General features: G+C 42.3%; 2 protein-coding genes across 4 annotated transcripts; both read left to right on the forward strand.

Moving 5' to 3' along the window:
• Nucleotides 1–9,437: 9,437 nt before the first annotated feature.
• On the forward strand, nt 9,438–14,408 carry rgs18 (regulator of G protein signaling 18). 2 transcript variants are annotated; one of them, XM_035634995.2, is made up of 5 exons: nt 9,438–9,700; nt 10,204–10,308; nt 10,536–10,597; nt 11,356–11,522; nt 12,646–14,408. In XM_035634995.2, the coding sequence occupies exons 1-5, from the start codon at nt 9,579–9,581 to the stop codon at nt 12,898–12,900; spliced, it is 711 nt and encodes a 236-aa protein (XP_035490888.1). In that variant the 5' UTR covers nt 9,438–9,578; the 3' UTR covers nt 12,901–14,408. The 2 variants fall into 2 exon arrangements, with proteins under 2 accessions (XP_035490888.1, XP_035490889.1); XM_035634996.2 differs by having other exon boundaries at nt 9,659–9,797.
• Nucleotides 14,409–19,801: 5,393 nt separating this feature from the next.
• rgs1 (regulator of G protein signaling 1) lies at nt 19,802–21,356 on the forward strand. 2 transcript variants are annotated; one of them, XM_035634997.2, is made up of 4 exons: nt 19,802–20,089; nt 20,310–20,394; nt 20,502–20,668; nt 20,852–21,356. In XM_035634997.2, exons 1-4 carry the CDS (start codon nt 20,057–20,059, stop codon nt 21,026–21,028), a joined length of 462 nt encoding a protein of 153 aa, XP_035490890.1. In that variant the 5' UTR covers nt 19,802–20,056; the 3' UTR covers nt 21,029–21,356. The 2 variants fall into 2 exon arrangements, with proteins under 2 accessions (XP_035490890.1, XP_035490891.1); XM_035634998.2 differs by having other exon boundaries at nt 19,946–20,001; nt 20,315–20,394.
• Nucleotides 21,357–21,815: the final 459 nt, after the last annotated feature.

The following is a 21,815-nucleotide window of genomic DNA, read 5'->3' on the forward strand; positions in this document are numbered from 1 at the left end:
CGCCGCTGAAGGCTGAAGGCGGCGCTGCTGCGGTAGTTGCTTAAGGGCACTTAACTTTCAACACGATTTGTGGAACAACATAAAAGACTATTATTCACCATCCAACTCATCACAGACTCATTCCATCCTTGCGCTACCTTAATACAAGCACATTTTAAAAGAGAACGTTAGATCAAATGTGGTACGTCTCCACACATTTCAATTGCAGAGTAAATACCGTGAGATCAGAAGTGGTGGATATTACACCATAAAGAAAGTAGTTATTTTTTTCTCTCATGACGCACATACATTGAGATCACTTGCTGTCGTTGAACTCTTTTAACCTCCCTATGATTTATCAGTCAGTACAGAAGGTCTGTTTTCTGATCTTTTTTTTCTTCTCCATGAGCTGCCACAATAGAAACTGAACAGACCTCTTCCACATCTAACACGGCTTAGGGGAAAACGACAGGGTTGTGTATTCTGTCTTGTCATATTTCTGAAGATTGCTGATTCAAATGAATGAAATGGGATCATAACTAACTGCATTAGTGTCAGGTCAGTGACCGTTTAATTCCAGTTATGCAAAATGCAATGCATTAATATTTGACAAGGCTGCCAATGTGCTGCTGCTGTGTACACATGGAAGCCATAATAATCTTTTTGCATGAAAATATCACCAGTCATTAAGAGTAATGATGCTTTCTCCAGTGTGCACAGATTGACACACTCTCGGGGGTCATCAGTATGATATGACAGGGAGGCAGATGAATCCATTAACGGGCCTCCGCCTCCACAGTCGTCTCTTTCTTTTGCTCAAAGATGCCATATGACATTAGAGGAAACCACACAGTGTGTGGAGGTATTTCCTTTGTGCGGACTGTAATTACAATGGGACGTGCGCTGTAAACAAGCTTGATACTTATAAGATTATTTTTCAAAACTGCTTTGTTTACACTCATGGTAATCAGCCCGGATCAGCCTACACTTTGATGCCTGGTGATTCTAATGATGTTCTAAACCATCACAGGTCAGTGCCAGAGCACATTAAGTCACTTCTTTATTCATTAAAAACACTTTAATGAGACCCAAATGAATTGTGTTAACTAGAGCACAAGCTATTTAGAATTACTAATAAGATTTGGAAGTGTATAGTGGGGCCGGCCATGCTGAAAACTGCAGTGTAAACATTGTGGCACTGGTAGCATCTAATGTCTCTCCATAGGGTGGACATTACGCCTTACAAATTCAAAGTAAACACACATCATTCACACACTGCCGACTTCGCTGTCAGGGGCAATTTAGGGTTAAAAGTCTGACCCATGGATACTTTGGTACGCAGACTGGAGGAGCTGGGCATCGAACCACCGACCTTCTGGTTATTGGACAACCCGCTCTCACATGACCACCTCTCCCGCCCTGATGGCATTCCTGTAGTAATACAAGTCCAGGTAAATAAACAACTTTTTCATTTCCCCCCTGTACTAGCACAATAATGAGTCATTCAAAACATAATTACTAAATCAATGAAAGAACTGTAATATGATAAATTTCCATACTACTTTTTATTAAACCTTTGTAAACATTTCCATGCCCCTATACATGCAGTCGGTAATCTTGAAACCAAAGACATAAAATGTGAATGAGCCAGGGGTAAACATGATTTGACTCCAACTGAGCTGTTCCACGTGTCAAAACAACCCGTCGAAAAAGCAGAGGCTTCATTCACTCGTCCCCCTGTAGTTTGACCGATGGATAGTTTTATCCGTGACCTGGTTTCTTTGCACATTATTCACGCTTCCATCCTTCTCACGCTCGCGGGCAGAGGGATTTCACAGATAACAGTCTGTTTATGGCACGGCTGATCACTGGCACAATGTGTTTCACAGACCGTCAGCCAAATAATTCACTCTAAATAGACTTGGCTAATACAAAGTAGGAGCAGTAGAACTGAACCTTTCAGAGACTGTGGGGGAGATTGGACGAGAGAACAGAGAGGGAAGGGCAGGGAGGGCAGGGAGGGGGGCGGGGGCTCAATGATGAGTTATGAAACCTCCAGACCACAACAAGTAAAGAGGGAGAGATGAAGGCGGGAGGGCAGATGGCACCGAGGCTACATTTCATGATTTACCATTAATAGTCTAAATGAAAACTATTAGGATGCATCCTCGATAATTAAGTAGTGTTCGGTGTGTGTGTGTGTGCATGCTTGTGTGCGTGCAATCGATTTACAACTGACACGACGACAATGGAATATGCGGAACAGGATCTTTTCATTTTATTTAGAGTACGAAACAGACACACTGCAGAGCGATTATCAGCTGAAATACGGCGAGTAAATCAATGAAAGTACACCGATGCAAAATAAAACTAATATTTATTTTTTCTTCTTGTGTTTTAGAGGTGACACTTGGCCAGCAGGGTGCCACATTGAGTGAGGTTCCTGACCTTAATACCGTAGGACTGCGCGAGAGAAACCTTCCTCCAGAGGCGTCCTTGCATCTCCACCAGCTCCAGGGCTGCTGGCATGTAGCTGACTCTGACCTCTGACCTCCCTGCAGAGCAGAGTAAGTGCATCAAAAAAATGTCTTCTAGGCATGATACAATAGAGTCCCGTCCCCCCCCCCCCCCGGCTGCACGGATGAGATAACAGCGCTGGTCGAACAGATTCAGTCAGAAGCAGGAGCACTCTCGGTATGTGTCATTTGTTTATTTATTTCAGAAAGTTCAATTGACAAACATTAGGTCTCATACCTAAAATTATAATGATGTCACGTAGTCCATTTTCGGCCGTAATCAAATTACCTTAGACTTTAAAATTGCCATTCTAGGAAGAGTGTTACCTTTACATTTAAGAAACAAACCAAAATATCACACTGTTTTCTAGGATCATATATGAGGATTTTCATATTCGCTAGTCCAATCTGTGTCACACCGTACGTCTGATCTCTCATACTCCAGCAGTCGAACGTGGGTTACACTTTTTTTTCTGTAGCTCCTGCCTAACAGTGTGAATTATCAAGCATCTTTCAGCATATTTTTTCGCAGTCTACCTGCGTCCGGGGCGTGCGCCGACATCTGTCACGGCTGACGTGGAGCACCTTCCTCCTCGTCTAACCTGAGGAGCGCAGCCATTTGTTGTCTCTCCCCTCCGACTTTAATCTGCGACGCAAATGCTTTCAGCAAATTGATTAAAAAGATCTCTTACTGCATTATCATTAGCCTCCTCATGAAATTGGCAGCTGCAGCAACCGTGCGTCTTTCAGCATTTGTTTAGTGTCTAACAGTATTAGCGGCTTCTGCTTCTGCAAGAGTTTGGACCTAGGATTAAAACAGAGACACTTATTTTTTTACATTGACAAAAAACAGATGACAAAAGCCTCCTGAGAGGTCGGTCCTCCCATTGATGCATTTTCTTACGTGTGGATGAAAAAAAAAGTTCTGATTAGGAAGACGGACTTGCAGATGCAGCCTCTCCGCCGGGGAGTAAATGTTTATTGATCAACGAAGACTTGGCCATCTTGGCCATGTAAATTCTGTTTTTCTGTGTTGCCTGGCACAGAGTAGCTGCAGAGTGGAATCCATCACTATTGGCATGTGGACCTGATTACTGGAGAGACTCTGAAAGTCTCATATAGACCTTTGATAAAGAACTCTGTCCGAGCCCCTTTAAGACCACATCACTCAGAGTGTCTGCACAGAGAAACAAAAAAAACAACGACAAAAAAACTCACACTGCTGGCCTTGCACATCGCAGAGATTCCTGCATGTTGACATGAACGCGTTTGAATTATTTCTATGCGTTGGCTTGCAGAATGTCCTAAGAAAGAACGCTGTTGAACTTGAATGTGATAGTGCCGTGAGAAATGTGAAACCGTGAGCAAAAGCAGACGTGATGTTTCGCGCAGAGTGCTGGAATCTGACTTGTCTTTGATTCGCATCTCGAAATGATGGTGGTAAGACTTTCCGCAGCGGAGTCAATTGGTTTCTCGAGAGTAGGCGGGGTGGTCCATTTTTGATTCGAAACACCACTCTGGCAAAAGAGAAGAAAAATAAAACGTGAAAAACGATCTCTCCGGCAGCGGGTATGGTAATCAGGAAGGAGTTAGCATTTTTGCAACAGCAGGCAGAAAAGCCCGGTCTGATTAAGCTGCTGGCTCACAGAGCAGGTACAGACAGTACATCTTGTATGTGTCGTATGATAACTGTTAACACGCACACAGAATAAAAAGCCTTATCCTGTTTAGAGCCTCCATCCGATCCTCCACCGGAGGGAAACATATTCCTATGTCCCTCGGTTGAAAATGGAAGCCATGAAAGCTGGATTTCCTCCCAGGGTAAAATGCAACATCGTTCTGCTTTGGAGCTTCGGAGTGAAACGAGGATCCCTCAGCGTGTCATCGGGTGGCGGCATTGAGTCTGCTCTGCCTGTCAGAGCGTCCTACGCCCGGCTCATATGTACACAGAACAGACGCCGGCCTGTGTACATTAGTGTGGGTCAGCTGGCGGCGTTGTTCACTGGAAACAGACGGCCACTTATTGGTACGGCCATTTTTCATAATAGCGTTAAGGTCAGGGCTGCGACTACTTTAGATCATCATAGTATTTTCTTGATCAATCAATTGATTTTTTTCTTTCAGCAATAAAACAACAGAAAATTGCTTAAAATCCCAGATTCAGCCAACACACACCGCCTGTGTCGATGAGTCATTTCCCACATCGCAGCCATTTCACATTAAACCAGAGCAAACTTTTTTTTGTTTTCTTTTTTTTGTTTTTGCCTTCCTGTGCATTCCCCTTTCACACGCATGTGCTGCTGTGAGCTTTTGCACCAGATCGCAGGACGCCCTTCATCTGTGGAGGGAGCACCTGTGTGACCCACTGACAGGGAAATGATGTCACAGCCAGTAACGTGCAGCCACGTTGGCGAGCCGTCTGCCTCTCAGATGCCTCTCACGAAGCTCATTTCCTGGAAGCCCTCGACCTTCTTGTAAAGTCTCATGAGGGGGATCCCGCACTTCATCGCAGAGCTGTGAACCAGCAAAAGCCGTGAACCAACCGCCTTACAGTTAATGCACAGTGGCCTCGAACCGATTTAGTATAATCCAAGCCAGTACGCTGCGTATTCATTGTGCCAGCTGATGCCATCAAAATAATGTGATGACTTTTTTCTTTTTCATAGATTCATTTTTATAAGTGTCTTCATTATTCTGGCTTTTTATGACAGAATGAAAGCTTTGGGAGGGATCCATACAACCACTTTGTAAACAGTTTGTGAAATACAAAACTCTGGACAGACTGTAGAAAAACTGCTTTATGTAAAACCATATCACAGCCTACAACGTAATGTGGAGGTATGAGCAGCACATTGGTTATGCTCCTTATGGAGCTGCAATGTTTCGTATGACGTAGAAAACCTGACTTTAAATATAGGTCGTATCTTCTGTTCTTATACTTTTTGAAAAAATATATTTAAAGTTATAAAATTTGAGATAGATAGAAGATACTGTGCTAGGATTGAAAATCTAAACACTTTGTCATTAACCTTACATACCTTATCATTTGCTGACTGAAGTTACTGTACAATTGATGTTACAGTAACTAGCCAACACGTCGGTGATTGGTCCTATTCGTCCACCAACTCCATATGCTACCCCACAACCGTCTGTGCACACGGGTCACTGATGGAGCCAAGGCGGCTTCAAGTCGGGGCCATATAAAAAAAGACCCCAGGCCTCACTTGGACTGATTTTGTGTTCATTTAATTGGACTCGCATTAGAGACAAGATGGGCACAGTTATGCCCATCAGGATACATTTACTGTAATGTGTTAATTTTTTTGTTTTGCATCCACTGCACATGCACACAAACCACCCATAGGAGTCATTAGTCTAGCGACACCATCTGCACAACCGCAAGCCCGGAGCTGAAGAGCCACACAACAGGCCACCGACTCCAGTTTGCTACAGCGCCGGGCAAATGTTGTTCTTCTGCAGCACAAAGGCAGCCGCCATGATATCAGTTCACACTTGTGCAAACAATGAATATTAAAAAGACGTCATGGGTCGGAGTGGAAGGGAATTGAAAATAAAAGTTGATTTACAATTTAGATTTTAATTTGAGTTAATGGTACGCCAATTCAAGTTTGATCCACATGGTAACTGAGAGAAAAATCTCTCTTACAGTCTAGTTCTGCCGTGTGGGCCCCTCCTACTAACTTTCACTGGCAACCCACGCGGGCAGGAACACACGGGAAGATTTCATTCTTCAGTTCAATCTAATGCCATCGAATCCAACCGCTCTGCTACAGGTCACTTTTATAATGCCTATAATCCTAAGCTGTTAAGACACTGTAGAGATGATAATTATGATGTTGTATTGGACAACATTGTATTCAGAAGTGTGATAAAAAACAACTAAATATAGTGCAGTCAATATGTAGCTCACAAAGTGGCCACTCATCGTAGTGGAGGCATACGCGAAGTGACGGTCTGAACTCGATTGCAGGCTTCACTTCAGTTGTGGTCAGTCAAGTCTCTCCGTCTCCAACAACCTGTTATATTCAATGTAAATTTCATTTTTCAATTGTCACTCGCCACCATATCGGCACATGACAGCTATGGCATAGTTAATGGGAAATGTGAAATTGTTCACAGGTTTAGGCAACACCAGGACACAAACCCACACCTAGATCACCCTTAGCCCTTCACCCAAAAACTAAAGCCATATTAAACCAGATACCCAATAAGTCTGGTGCAATACAAAGTCATGTATGAATTGTGAATTATCTTTTCCAAGTTGACATACATTTTCTCAGATATAAAAAATAATCATTCAATCAATGAGTGAGTGACGAGATATTTTTGTATCAGGAATGAAATGGGATAGAGGCTTTTTATCATTCTAAGCTGATGTCATTAAATAGACTGTCTGATTCTGCAAAAGAAAAAGAGAAATAGAAGTCATCTTCCCGCCGTCTGCCCTGACTTAAACATACTGTACCATCTTGGGAAAGATCAAGGTCTTATCGATGCCCAGCCTCTCCTCCGCAGCACCCAAAGTTTCTTTGTCTTCAGTGTCCCACTTTCAGATGAAAGCAATGCCACTGAGGCCTATTGTTCATTTAGCGTTTGAATGCAGCATCGTAAAGGGAATGAACTAAATTATGCAGATGTGAGGCAGTTTCAAGGAATTTCAAAACTTAACTTTGTCCCTATGTTTGTGTGTGGTTTTCTTTGTGTGTGTGTGAGAGAGAGAGAGAGTGTGTGTGTGTGTGTGTGGTTGGTTGGTTTTCTCTGTGTGTGTGAGTGTGTGTGTGTGTGTGTGTGTGTGTGTGTGTGTGTGTGTGTGTGTGTGTGTGTGTGTGTGTGTGTGTGTGTCTGGTATTGTTCCTTGGAGTCTGTAATTCTCTAGTATTCTCGGTTTTTTTCCCTTCTCGTCAGAATTGACTGTGTGCAGACACACCAGGCAGACTAGACATATGTGAACAGATGTTTTTCAGACAGGAAGTAACAACACCCGTTCTTCCCCCTTCACCCGCGTCAGCACTTTGCAGCGTTAACTCCATCACTTCCCCTTTCACCTAACAGCATCTGAAGCGGCCTCCTGAAGGTCTATTTACATACATCATCTCAACACACAGATGCGCTGTTTTGTTTATTGACGCAGTCACACAGGAAATCCATCCAGCGATATGAGGTCAGATAAAGTGTCAATCAGACACCATGTGATTTCGGTTTAGTCATGTGATTTCAGTTCAAGACTATTGTCAACCGACAGTTGCTGAGTGAAGTGACACGTCAACAAGCTGGGTTGTCCCCAACTTTTTCACAAACGTCCATGCCTCCTGTAGTAAATGGACAGACACATAAATAGCTTGTGAAGGCATAGTGCTGGTGAAATAGTTTGGAGATTAACATTGTAAATGGAAATATTATTTCAAAATGAACGAACGAAACAACCTTAATCTTCTGTGCCCAGCCGGCGGGAGCACCTTCTTGGCTCCGCGGTATTGATTTTGTTGGTTCCCTCATCTGGCGAGTTGACACAAGGCAAATACATACAGTGGAGCTAAATGGCTGCTATTTAATTTGGTTTCAGTGATTCAGCAGTCTGCTGTGTACCTGAGGGGAAAGGATACTGCAGCTTCAGTTTATCGGACCACTGGGCCGTGGCTGCACACATGCATTTGCAGTACAGAATTTGTCTCTTTTAATCAACCAGTGCTGCGCCTGTTCAGAATGTGCCTGTCGGCGGGGGCTGATTGCCCGGGCCTGCGTTAATCCACCTTGCAGCATTCTTGAAGGCATCATCCGAACAGCCGCGCACTCGACACTGCCCCTCATTTGGGTCCTCAGCAATACACCTGTAGAGTTTGAAGTCGATCGGATGAGTGGCTGTAAAGACAGACAGGCAGACAGAGATTCCTCCATGTAAAGTTAATTCATCTAAATTGCAGATCATGTTTCCACTTTTCGCAACAGCCTAGTTTAATATTAATCGTTCGGAATGATAAATTAGACAGTCCATAACCAAGGCGGTGTGACATAGCTCCTCCCACTCAGCAACTTTGTTGTAATGTTTTGCTAAAGTAGTGTTCTATGTACATCCACAGATTTTCTTTATGGGCCAAATCAAGTTGAACAGGAACCTTCCTTTGCCGTAAAACGTCATCATGTGATGTGGAAAAACTGATACTTTGCTTAATTACTTTAGGATATTTATTTTGGTCCACATTTAACCCAACAGTCATTATTCACAGTGACATATAACATTATGATCTACTCATATCCCTCTAAGACAAAAACATCCGAGTGAGGCAACAATAAGCACTGCACATTTTCCTCTTTCTTTCTGTCAGAACTTAGGGAACATTATCAGGATATTCCTCTGGAATCTTTAAAGACAGCTTCAGTCGCTCTAACAGAGACATCACATTTGTCTCCATCTGCCCCAGAATGCACCTTGTCAGTATGTCTTTCTCCATTACGCCTATGATGTCCTGGAAAGAGCTCAGCCCAGACTCTGCACACACACATTTTTATTATTCATTGCATTTTTATTCTTTCCTTCTCTGCCGTGTCTGGCCTTGCTCGTGGTGCAAGTGGAATTCCCTAATAACCTCGACCTCTCTGATAACTCTTAAAAAAAGACACATTCATCAACAAGCCTGATATGATTGATATATATATATATATATATATATATATTCATGTCAACCACATAATCGTATTGCATCAAGGAGAGTGTATAAACAGCAGAATCTACTAAATATCAAAAATATCAGTTAACACTGATACGATATTACCTCAAGAAAAAACAAACAATCAAAAAGAAACTAATGTGTGAAGGAGCATAAGCAGCCTTCTTTATCAAATTTCAGAGGAACAGTTGACAGGATGTCGAAGGCAGCTGCTTTTTTTTGTGTAAATGATAAATTAGCGGTTACACCACGACAGGAAGTCGAGCAAAAGGTATTGGAAATGCAATGCGGACAAGGTTTTATATAAGACGAGGTGGTTCACCGAATGATGGGTTAAAGAATTTCAGAGAGCTATTTGTGGCCTGCAGCTTCACACGCCACATACAGACGGCACAGCATGGAGACACTTCTTTTTCTATTTCCTCAATTCAACTACATGGCCCCAAAGGAGGAAGCATATTTCAAAACGCTCTGTCCAGATCACTTGCGAGCACCGACGATGAAGGACGACTGTAGCAGGTTGGTGTGTGGACCTCGGTCCACTTTTCAGATGGCCTTTTGTTCTGGGAGTGAGCAGTGAGCAATTTCACATCGGGTTGTGGGTAATGTCAGAAATGTGAGTAATACGACGGTGATGATGAAAGAGTCTAGACAGCTGGTCGTTTTATATAGAGAAGCCTTTACACTCAAATTGTTTTCGTAATAGATATGATATGTGAGGTTTCAATATAGAACCTTGTGTGAGTTTGACCTCACCCTTTGTGAGGTAGTTCAGACTTTTAAAAGTCGTCCCTGATGACTCTCCACTGGCTTTCCGTTTGAAACACACGTGCGAGCGTGACTGGTGTCGCCGTTCGCGGCGCAAAGGCGTCGAGTGATTTATGGCGTGACATGTGAGCCACTTTAGAAATGTGTCTGAGGAGGAGTAATTCTCTGATAAGTTGCTGATTTGGTGAAAGGGTGCCTCGGCTGCACTCGGCGACAGTTTGTGGAGCCTGATGTATTTTCCCTGTTGTTTGCAGACAAAAAGACAAGGAGAGGAAGAGTCGACTAAGCCTTTTTCTCACCAAGTCGGGCTCTCATGAAAACGTCAGTCCCCATAAAATGACAAATGCGGCACCCAGCAGGTGAGGCACCATCCATGAATTTCATATATAGGCAATGTTGTTTGGGGACAAGTATTATTCATGTTTTTGACCCCAGATTCCAGCGCTCTCCGTGACTCACTGCACACTTATAGAAACACGACTTCTAGACATCTCATGAGAATTCCAAAACATTTCTGCTGCATCATTAGGGAAGAGCTTACTGCATCTTACTCTGGTTTTACTTCTTCTTTTTCTTTATTTTTCAGCATCTCACCAGAGGCGGCACTGCAATGGAGCGACTCCTTTGAAGAACTGCTAAAGCACTCGGGTCAGATTATTGCGTCAAACTTTTCAACTACAAAAGAAACACTATGACAAATTGCTGGCCAAAACAGCTTCACCTGCCGTCCAACTGTAGACTCCATTTGAATTGTAAACTGTTGAGAGGCACTGGAGGCGATAAATAGTTAATGGGGCGAGTAGTGAGAGTTTCACTACACCTTTTACTGTCTGTTAGCACACATGGTAATACAGAAATGGTTCAACTTCCTCATAATCCCAGAAGTTGCACTAGACCACGTTATGTGCCTATGTTGGAGTCATCAATATGATGAAGATAATAATACTATCTCTGCATATTAAAGCGGTTACTTACATAATATAATTCAATTGTTTATGCAGGCCCATTACACTGACTATGGGATGACGATGTATTCGGTCCATCGCTCCTTAAAACTTCCAGCTGTAATCAAATCTGAGCCTCATGTTCCCAACATGCTGAGAAAAGTTACAGATTCTGTTTTTGTAACAGCTCAAATCAAATCAAATTAAATTTCATTTGTGTTGCTGATATTCACAAATCACAATTTGCCAAATAGGGCTCAACAATCTGCACATGGTGCGACATCCTCTGTCCTCAACCCTCGACCAGAAAGAGGACAAATTACCAATAGTGCGATAGATGGCGCGTGTGACAGTGCACATCCACAAGATAACAATATGTTAAAAAAATTATGAGAAGAGTCCGTGTCCACTTTCTTTCACTAACATGTTGTCTTTGTTTCTGTCTTTGTTTTTCAATATCAGATGGGGTAGAAACCTTCTCCCAGTTCCTCAGGACAGAGTTCAGTGAGGAAAACATTGAGTTCTGGTTGGCCTGCGAAGAATACAAGACCATTGATTCCGAGACAAAGCTGCTGTCCAAAGCCAAATGTATTTATTCAGTATTTATTGAATCGGAGGCCCCTAAAGAGGTAATACATGTCATGTTTATTAATCATAAACCACATGGATGTAGTGCAGCAAAGTATGCTATAAAGCTGAGCTGCAAAGGGCTTAAATAACCCTGTGGTTTGGCATTTCTTTGGCTTAGTTGACACTGAGGGCTGTTGGAGGTTTGAAATTTTAATGGCGTTGTAATGAAAAAAATGAGCGGGCTTATTGTAAAGCTCCGTATCGCCGTGGGCCCGCGGCAGGTTGACCTTTGTGAACAATAGTTAGGAGCAGGAACCTCGCCGAGGTCACGTGGCCCAAGCAGCAGTGCAGAGTAGCTTCAGTTATTTTCTGTGCGAGACAGTAAGCGTTTCGCTGCTGCAACCGCCATCTGATGTTTTTCAGGGCTTGCAGCGGATCTGACCGTTAAAGAGTTTGGTGTCATGTCTGAGGTTTTGACATTCCTCTGCAGTGCAGGTGAAAGAGTCACTCGCACACTCTCGGCCTCACATGAACTTGTGTGTCGATGTGAAAGTTTTTTGGAGCAGGGCTGCAGTAGCATGAAAGCACATACTGACATAAGTGATTTAATTCATGCAGATGTAATTCATTCATTTAAATGAACGTAACCTTCAGTATTGATGGTGGGAGTTTCATAAATATTAATATTTTGATAGCTTTGTGATTATTACCATAGCTTTGTATGGCAATGATAACTCAAAGTCTCTAACTCTCTTGGTTATATACCATCACAAAACTAAAATGGAAAAATGAAGCATCTTCACTGTTTGAGTTTGTTGAGTTGAGTGTGTAATCTTTTAAAACATGCAAATGTTGGATTTTCTCCATGGATTTAATTGAAGCTGAATGCACTTTTAACTGGCTGTGGATCTTGGGGTTTTCCCTTCCTTCTCATCACTATTTGATATATTCTCAGTGAGAATCAAATCTACTAGGTCATTCATCCACTCCATTTTCTACTGTGTTGTTCTGAGCTTCAGCCAAATCAACATTACAAGACACACATAAAAAACCTACCTAGGATGTGCATCATCATTTGAAGCACCAATTTTAATGATTAAGTTAGTATGTGTGCGTGTGTGTGTGTGTGTGTGTGTGTGTGTGTGCAGATGATTTATCATTTCCCAATTTCCTTTCTCGCAGGTCAACATTGACTACAGCACCAAGGTGGCCATCCAGAAGGACATGGCGCAGCCCACAAAGGGCTGTTACGAAGCCGCACAGACGAAGGTCTACAGCCTGATGAAAAAGGACTCCTACCCGAGGTTCCTGAACTCTGACATTTATCTGCGTCTCACCAGGCGGAGAGGCCCCGGGGCCACCATGTTTCGCAGAAGGTCACGCTCCTGTGTGTTCAATGACAGAGGCGAGGCCACGACCGAACCCTCGGCCTGGTAGCTGTATGGCGTCGCAGGCGTAGTATGGCTCGCTCTGTGAAACAGATTGTACGGGAGAGTGTTTGCGATTTTGCAGCGCAGTTGTGTTTCGCACAGAGGCTTGTTATTGACAGGTTCGCTTCTGCATACTGCATTAATTTTTTCATAACCGCAGGAACGAAAGTGGTTTATGCATCGTACCGCAGCAGCACGTCAGCGGTACAAAAATGAAGGGAATAGTTTGTCAATTTCTGAAACACGTCTATTTGCTTCACTGTCATTAGTTAAACATGAGGATCGATACTATTCTCCTGTGTATAAAAAAAGAAGCTCCAGCCATCAGCTGGTTAGTTTAGCTTAATTTAAAGACTGGAAATATAGGGCAACAGCCAATCTAGCTCTGACCAGTATCAATCTGTATTTACCAAAAAACCTCCAAAACTCACTACACCCACTAACTAAACGTACTGACACGTCGTCTCTTCTTCATTGAATCTGCACCAGCTTATTTCTTGTTCAGACGCAGCAGCCTCCTGGAGTCTTCACTGCTTGCCTGGCAATTTCGCTTTTGACAACATACAAGGAAGTTTTAGTTTACTATAACGGCCTCTTTCCAGTAGTAGCAAAGCTAAGCCAACAGCCTGATATCAACCATATAGACATGTAAGGGATCTACTGTAACTCTTGACAACACAGCAGTATTTCCCAAGATGTTTTCTACAACAATATGCAGCTCGATAACAGCTGACACCATTGGCCTTTCGGCTATAGGAATACATTTAGAAAGGTTATGAGGCCACTACGTCACAGTCATGCGGTTATCTGAAAATAACGGAAACCCTCTGGCCAATCATACAGTAAGTGAGTATATTGTCCATGGCCACAAAGAATAAATTTCCCTCGGGTTCAATAAAGGATCTATCAATTTATCAGTATAGAACTGGATGACTGCAAAGATATATGAATTGTCTTTCTCAGGCACTGCGCTGAGCATGATGATTTTTACATTCTCTCAAATCTCTTGAACCTTGAATGGCAGCGGGACGTACGGAGACAGAATCTCGTGTGCTCCTCTCCAGTCCACTGCATAGGCAGCCATCACGGTCACACTGTGTCTCCCAACCACCCAGCCACAGCACCTTATCCAACATTAATACTGATGATTTGGCGTATAAGCTAAATTGACCACATCTCATTAAAATGGATCCATGATTTGAGCCCTCACACTGTCCAATCACCTCCAGACTAACCCTGCAGTGAAAGCCTGCAGCCAAGTACTGAAACTTTTTAATGAGGGATATAAACGTCTAATTTTTCTTATTAATTAGAATATATCCAATTTTCACACACAGAAAATGCATATATCATATTTGAATACTAATATCACATTATCTTGATTATGATTGCTGTTTTTCAGTTTGCTTCTATCTCCAATAATTTATGTATTATGATCATATGTGTATTGCCCTGCTGTTGTAAATGTACATACTCTATACATGAAATAATTCAAATAAACACTTTTTTAAATAAGTAGTTTTAATGACGCCTTGAGTTTGAATGACCATTTCTAAATGTGACAAATGGAGTCATAATTTCTGCATATTACTTTGGTGGGGGAAATTGTGATTGTGTGTAGCTCCCTGTTCCAAGTCCCTGAAAAATTAATAGACCTTATCAACTCTAACCACCCTAGCTCCGAATTATTCATGTTACTGTGTATGTATGCACACACCATACTTCTTACCAAGACAAATACGTATTAATTCCAAGCTGTCAGCGCCCCCGCTGAGCGCGCCCCCAAACGCCTGAATATGTATGCAGAAAAAACCCCAGTAGATTCAAGCAGGCATGGTTAAGCTCATTGACACAGATGTCAGGGTTCCCAGTAGCCTTCAGAGGGATAAAGTCCACCTCAGCCCAAGTTATTTCACAAAAACCTGCATGCAAAACATCACAGTTTACATTAATTATGCATCCACCTCGGCGACAGTGGTGTGCATGTGCCGCACGTCCTGCTGTCTTCTTGCACAAATAATCAGAAAAGGAAGGGCAGGACATAATGATGTGTTAACAATGGGAGAAGCTCAGCTCATCTGTCCAAATTCACCACAGCTTAAGACTAGTTGCCCACTCAGAATTTTCTGGCAGATTTCTTTTTCCCCCCATTGGTATTAAAATCGGAGCCTCCAAATCTGCGCTAAAAGCTTCTGACATCACCCACAAGTGAAAGATGTATTGCAGGATCTTTGAAGGGAAACAACAGACAAAAGACAGCAGTTTGCCTGAAGGTGTGAGGCTTGTAAAACAAGATAAATACCAATCTGAGAGGAGGTTAAAGAAAAATATCTGCTGTAAGGTGTCTAATAGTTGCAGACTGTGTCAAACAAATAGGTTTTGTTTTTCAAAGATTCCACGATTGATGTGTGCAACTTTTACGCCACAGAATTTTTTTACACCCATTTTCAGAGCTACCTTTTTCCCATCTGAGAAGCTTTTAACTTGCTCTACATGAGACAAATTTAATAATAGATCTGCTGACTCCAAGGCTCATATATTGAGCTTTGAATTATTTTACAAACCTGTTTGCACTTGATGCTGTTACCCTGCAAAGATATCGACATTCCTAAATAAATTTCAGTGCAACTGCAGGCAGAAGGCAGCGTTCAGTCTCAAGGTGAGTGTTTGTTTCTTCAATTCTAGACACTGTACTTGCAAGTGTTCACAGTTCACAGCGTAAGTGTTTGGAGCATACTTCGAGACGCCTGTATTTGGGGAAACAAACATACAATTTACAACTCCCCAATGAAAAGGTGAAACGTCTCTGGAGGATATAAATAACGTATTAAAGCCATGTCTGTAAGAAAGGCATTGGAACTGAATAGACACATCTTCCTCAACTGTATGCTACAGAAAATCACTGCTGCATCTGCATATGCAGCCCGTCGAAAGAGAATGCAAAATGCAGCAGATTCTCATTGTGTTTTTCCATGAGGTTCAGGAGAGGGTTTTGGGTTTTTTTTTCGTTATTTTGAGGTTTATTTAAGGGCTAACGATTCCGTGGTGTGCTGTCAGGACAAGCAAGCAAGGCACAAGCAGCGCTTGACCAATTAAACCTAAAAATAGTCACAACTTAGAACCAGACCAAAGTGAAGGCCTCCTTAGAAAAATGTTCTGTGCCATAAAAAAGGAAATGATGTTTCATATTTCTGTTTATCTTGTAATTTACTTCCCTCTTATCTCTGAATTGTCTCTGGAGGCTATAGATTGCCTATAACTATATGAACTATAACATAATGTCACATGTCTGTTTTCATTAGTGACCGGCCAGCTATGGCACTTTGTTGGGCAAATGTTGCTGTCGCCGGTACATGCTCACTGCCAACGTTACCATGGAGCATATCAGAGCAATGCCAGCCTTGGTTTAATGCGCTGGATTATTATTATTGCTATATTATTCAGTTGTGAGCCTCTTTTCGTCCACTTTCACTGGGCTTCGAAACACCTTGCTGGGAATATGAAGGGGGGAAAGGGGGAGTTGCAGCTGAGTGAGGCCATGGGTGTGGCCATCGAAAGAACTTGTTTTAGTGCAAAATGTCGATGCTCTTTTGCGACATTTAGAAGCAGTGAATGTCATACAGTACATACAACCTTTGCGCATTAAAAGTTAGTTTGGTTTTACCCACCTTTGTCGACATGTGTGACTTGTTGTCCTCTCTGTTAATCAAGGTGTACGGTTCCCTGGGAAAGATCTGCAGTGAATTTGAAGAAGTTTGAGGGTCCGAGAGGCTGGTGAACAGCTGTGAACGTGTGCAGTGCAATGTACCATATGTGCAGTTTAGGCTATTTGTCAGTGAATAAACGCCACAGCTCCTCAAGACTCAAGCCAAATTGGCACCTGCAGGTGGAGTGTTTGCCCCAAAGTCATCCGACTTCAGCCCTGAAGCAGAGCACCAATCTCCCCCTGTGCTTCCTGCACATTGTCCAGACGACGAGCCAGGAAATGTCGTGACAATATTGAAGCAGGATAATACAGGATCTGCATTGTCGCCGTGTCATTGTCAGTTAATGGTAAATATTTTGAAGATTACCATAGTAGTGATTTTTTTAGATCTTTTTCCTCAGTGTACATGATACGACAGGACTGGGCAGCACAAAATCACGAGACAGGAAAGGCTGTGAGTTTAAAGAGAGATTTGTCTCACCACTGTGATGGAAAGATATGTTTTACTCTCATCAATATTTTTCTCATTGGTGTAGAACCTTGAATGGGTTAGGGGATAAGAAAAATAATCAGCGTCACTTGAGGATATGTTGAAAGTTTTTAAAAAACAAAACAGAGATGAGACACTCTCTAATTAAATCAAATGCATGCTTACAGAATCATCTTCAGGGACATGGAATCCAATTTAAACAGGGTTTTTCAGCTACATCATCACTGAGCAACTTCCCACCTGCAGTCCGGGACTTGCACGGTTTCAGCAGAAGGGTCAAAACACGCACACGTCCTCAAATGAATATAAATACATAACATAAATTCAATGCTGTCACCAATTACAGAGAAAGGTGAGGGAATTGCATGGCGGCGATAGAAGGCCCTGAAGAGGACTAGAGTGCCCCCTTGTGTTTGACGGGGAAAGTGCACCTTGGTATAAGGCCACCATAAATTGCTGTATCACTCGTGAGATGTCACGTGAAAATGAAACACTATCATTTGAAAAAATATATTTTCAGGGTTGTATGGAGTCCCTTTTGTCGTCAATGGTCACAAATGCTCACATTTGTTTTGTTTTTCGAAATGCGAAAGACTAAATCAAATCGTCTTGGACCCTCTGCAGTCACTCTTCAGAGACTGCGGCCCTCAGTGTAGTCTCCGTGTCGCTCCTCACAGAGCCTTTTTTGAAAAACAAATTCCTCAACTTTGTGAGTCTACAGACATGCAAATAGAGGCAGCCTGGGTGTTTTCCATCACCTGCTGTGATTTACATGCTTGGTTTGCTTTGGCCCAGCGCTTCTCCAGCAGTGGTCTGGAAGGTCAGGACAAGTTCAAATGCACTGGACATGCCTATACTGATATATTACGAATGACTGTGTGTGTCATGACCTGTGAACACGCCCGGAGGACAATCCTCCTCGTGCAGCTCATCGTCACACTCTCTGTAGCTTTGCGGTGGCGAGTCAGAAAAACCTTTTTGGTGTTCTTCTGAATCACAAGAGTACCCAATAATAAGAGTGAGTAAATGCTCATATAATCATTAGACAAAATGTACTGTGGAAAGATAAAGAACTGGGCACATTCTACTTTAAACAGTACAAGCAGTACACAACCACACGACTGACAGTGTGTAAGGTGTGGTTCATGTTCAAGTCTTTACCTGACTAATCACATCAAAATACATAATCATTCTTAGCAGTGTTGTCTGTTATAGTTCACCACTTTGGTCCAGATGAAAATATCTCTGATGGATTGCCATGATATTTAACCATTTTTTTTAAAGTTGATGGCTCTCTGAGGATGAATCCTATCGACTTTAGTAATGTCCCGACCTTTCATCCAGCACCACTAGTTGGTCAAATATTCAATTTATCAATAGTACAATCCCAATGACTTTGGTGAAGTTGATAATTTTCAGTCGAGTACAATGATTAAACTGTTGGATTCTATCGGTAGAGATTGATTTACTTCATATGAATAACTTTGAGGATCCTTTAACTTGTCCTCAAGCATGTCAAATGTTCTGATACCTTGGTTGATGACCAAACTAACTAAATCAATGGTTTTCAATCAGCTGCGGATTAGTAAATATTAGCATGACCAGATGCTAAATTAATATGCTGGCCATGAAGCACATTTGAATGCATCATGGTAGCTTTGTCATTGTGAAAATGCTCTCATGTTATCCATTTATTAGTGTTAGCATTTAGCTTGAAGCAAAATTGTTGCGCCTCAGTGAAAAACCAATATTTTACAAATGGTCGGGAATTTTTTTTTTTAATTTGTCATTTGCAACAATTGACTCTTTGACGAAATGAAATCACAGGATGAGGATGAAATCTGTAACAGACATTTGGCCGGACGAGACAGAAGAGATTTGATGAGCTCTGTAGGGTCTTGCTCTCCTAGAGTTTAACCATGTGTCATCATAGTGGTTCCCAAATATGCCTATATATTGGTGCCAATATCATAACGTTGATGGGATCAAATCATCTCTTCTTTTCACAAAAAAAACAGCATGGCAAAAGAAAGAGGTATAGAAGGACAAAAGGGTGAAAGAAACAATTTGGACTAGCATGTGGGAGCCAAAAATGATTCACATACACACTCAAAATTGGGATTGAAATCAAGTCACCGCTCCTCCATTTATAGAAATAAATCCGGGCCAAATGGGGCTCGAGTCATGTTCCAATGAGCAATGGTGGTTTTCCCAGACTTTTTATTTTTCGAAGAAGTTGACTAGATTATGGACGTGAAAAATGTCCGTCCAGATCCCAGCCTTTCCGTTTCAAGTGTCAGCGATCACCTGGATCAACGGAAGGTGTTGCATATAAATCAGTGGCTGTTCATGTTTTTGTCGCCATGACGAACAGGGAACACTGCAGATATGCAAATAGCGGCAGAACGAGTCCTTTCCTTAATAGTGAATTTGTTTCTCGCTATTTGTTTATGGTCAGGGCATTTCCTGAATTTGACACCTACTTCTCTGCCACAAGAGTCAATTGTGTTACCACATTCCTCAGATATAAAGATGGGTTTTTTTTGTAGAATTTATTGAATCATTTTGATTATATTCACAAATGTATTCTTCGGGTTCACCTTCCAGCCTGCGATGTCACGCCCATGTTACTGACGATCACTGTGCTGGACATCGGTGAGGTCAGCTTTAATCACGGCTGAGCCCTGCGTTCCTCCGAGTGTGACACACGTGGAAGGGTGTCCTGTCCTTCCTGACAACGTTAATAACACTTTGCATACAGATTTCCATATATTCCATTCCATGTGGAGGGGGTCATTTAGATTTGTACAGTCACTTGACTCCCTCATTTCCAAACAATCACAACCCCATCTTCAGTCTGGCAAGATCTTATCTCCGTCTCCCTTCGTAGAGGACGAGGAGATGGCGATAAAGTGAGTTACTGCATATTTGATTTTTTTGGCCTTTTACCATTTTCAGTCGGCAGCCATGTGGAAAATACCGAGGAGGTTTTCAGCCGCTGTAAGTCTCACTTTGCATTGTGCCTTTATTTTCTGAATGGGTTCGTAGTGATTGGAGAGCGCTCAGTTCGTTAAACTTAATGTTTACCGGCCATTTTAAAAACAATCACATACTTTAGATGATTAATGAATTGGCCTGCCAGTCAGGTTTGTGGGTGCGCTGCGTGCTGTGGACTTCGCAGATAACTGGGCTAGTGATTGGTCTTGATGCTTTTTTCAAGGGTAGATTGTGCTGCTTTCCCAAGGATCCACTGGAGGATGTTGAGACTTGGAGTGAGTCTGTGGACAAACTCCTCGGTTGTAAAGGTGAGCGTCTCCTCTGACTACACACACACACACACACACACACACACACACACATATGTGTTTGTATTCACGCTTTTTACCTGCCTCCTGTCATTTGTGATCCCCAGCCGGACAGATAGCTTTCCGGGAGTTCCTGAAGTCCGAGTACAGTGAGGAGAACATACTTTTTTGGCTCGCCTGTGAGGAGTACAAAAAAATCAAGACCGTCCCAGAGATGATTTCGTCTGCCAACAGGATCTACTCAGAGTTTGTCCAAACAGAAGCACCCCGGCAGGTACATGACTGATAGTCGTAAATAAAAAAGGACAATTGTTTTGGGAGGAGTTCAAATTGGAAATGTTTGTGACTTTTTATGATGGTAAAACTGCTTTAAATGTAATTTCAAGCCACTCAAAAACATTATAAAGATGAAAGGAGTTGCTGTCATATGCCCCTGGGCAACTTTGTTTGATTCCAGATCAACATAGATTGCGGTACCAGAGAAAATATAACAAAGAACATCTCCAAGCCGACCCTGACTTCGTTCGATACGGCACAGAAGCTCATCTACAGCCTGATGGCCAGGGATTGTTACCCGCGGTTCCTAAAATCAGATCTTTATCAAGGACTCCTGAGGAGAACTGATTCAAGGTGACTGCATTAAAACTGGCAGCCCGACAGTGAAATCCTTTCTCCAACTTTTGATCTGCCGTAGCTCTCTTTAATTTCAGTGTGGATAACAGGTTTATGCCGCACAAATCCAGTTTCTAAGTGTTGCAGAAATGTCTTTCCCAACCTGTGTGATTCAGTAGACAGTTACAACTCAAGAGAATCTGACGCTTGTATTATTCTTTATCGCTCTAATTATGTTAACGATGAAAAAAAAAAAAAACCTTTTAAAACATTGTGCCCACAATTTTTCTCTGATTATGTATTTTCTCTTCACCACCCCATGAAGTAAATAATTAAAAAAAGAAAAAGAATCCCCTCGTTGTAAAGTATTATTAACACTTTATCTAATCCATGATGCAAATCAAAGTCATAATATTCTGTGAGAAATGCAGCGACTCTCGGCTGTGTGTTCTATCAAACGTCTTCTTCTTTGCATTGTAGTTTTTGAAATAGCTGACACAACAAAAACTAAGTCTACTCAGTCCCTTTGAATGTAATGCAAATCACCCTCGCTGTTGTTGAGGAGAGCTGTTTGAATACTGTGATTTGGTCAGTGGCCACACACAACACCAGATGGCAACAGAGTCCTTCAAGCGACAGCATTCGGCCTGACAAGAAGACTCAACTAGTGAGAGGCTGCTTCACACTCAAAGTCAATTCTGAGGCGACTTCCTGCGGCCTTGTGCGGCGTGTTCCTGCAACACCTCTGCTGCTGCACTCGGGAGACGTTTGTACACTCAGCACGACGAGAGCAGGAGTAGGAATCGAAT

The sequence above is a fragment of the Scophthalmus maximus genome, chromosome 5 (genome assembly GCF_022379125.1).
Source record: "Scophthalmus maximus strain ysfricsl-2021 chromosome 5, ASM2237912v1, whole genome shotgun sequence".
NCBI classification, from domain to species: Eukaryota; Metazoa; Chordata; class Actinopteri; order Pleuronectiformes; family Scophthalmidae; genus Scophthalmus; species Scophthalmus maximus.

What these genes read in the sequence shown, in the direction of transcription:
- rgs1 (XM_035634997.2), top strand. Translation starts at nt 20,057, where the DNA reads ATGTGGAAAATACCGAGGAGGTTTTCAGCCGCT. An exon ending in CGAGGAGGTTTTCAGCCGCT is followed by an intron (nt 20,090 to 20,309) that starts GTAAGTCTCACT and finishes GCTTTTTTCAAG; the next exon opens with GGTAGATTGTGCTGCTTTCC. An exon ending in AAACAGAAGCACCCCGGCAG is followed by an intron (nt 20,669 to 20,851) that starts GTACATGACTGA and finishes GTTTGATTCCAG; the next exon opens with ATCAACATAGATTGCGGTAC.
- rgs18 (XM_035634995.2), top strand. Translation starts at nt 9,579, where the DNA reads ATGGAGACACTTCTTTTTCTATTTCCTCAATTCAACTACATGGCCCCA. An exon ending in AGAACTGCTAAAGCACTCGG is followed by an intron (nt 10,598 to 11,355) that starts GTCAGATTATTG and finishes TTTCAATATCAG; the next exon opens with ATGGGGTAGAAACCTTCTCC. An exon ending in AATCGGAGGCCCCTAAAGAG is followed by an intron (nt 11,523 to 12,645) that starts GTAATACATGTC and finishes CCTTTCTCGCAG; the next exon opens with GTCAACATTGACTACAGCAC.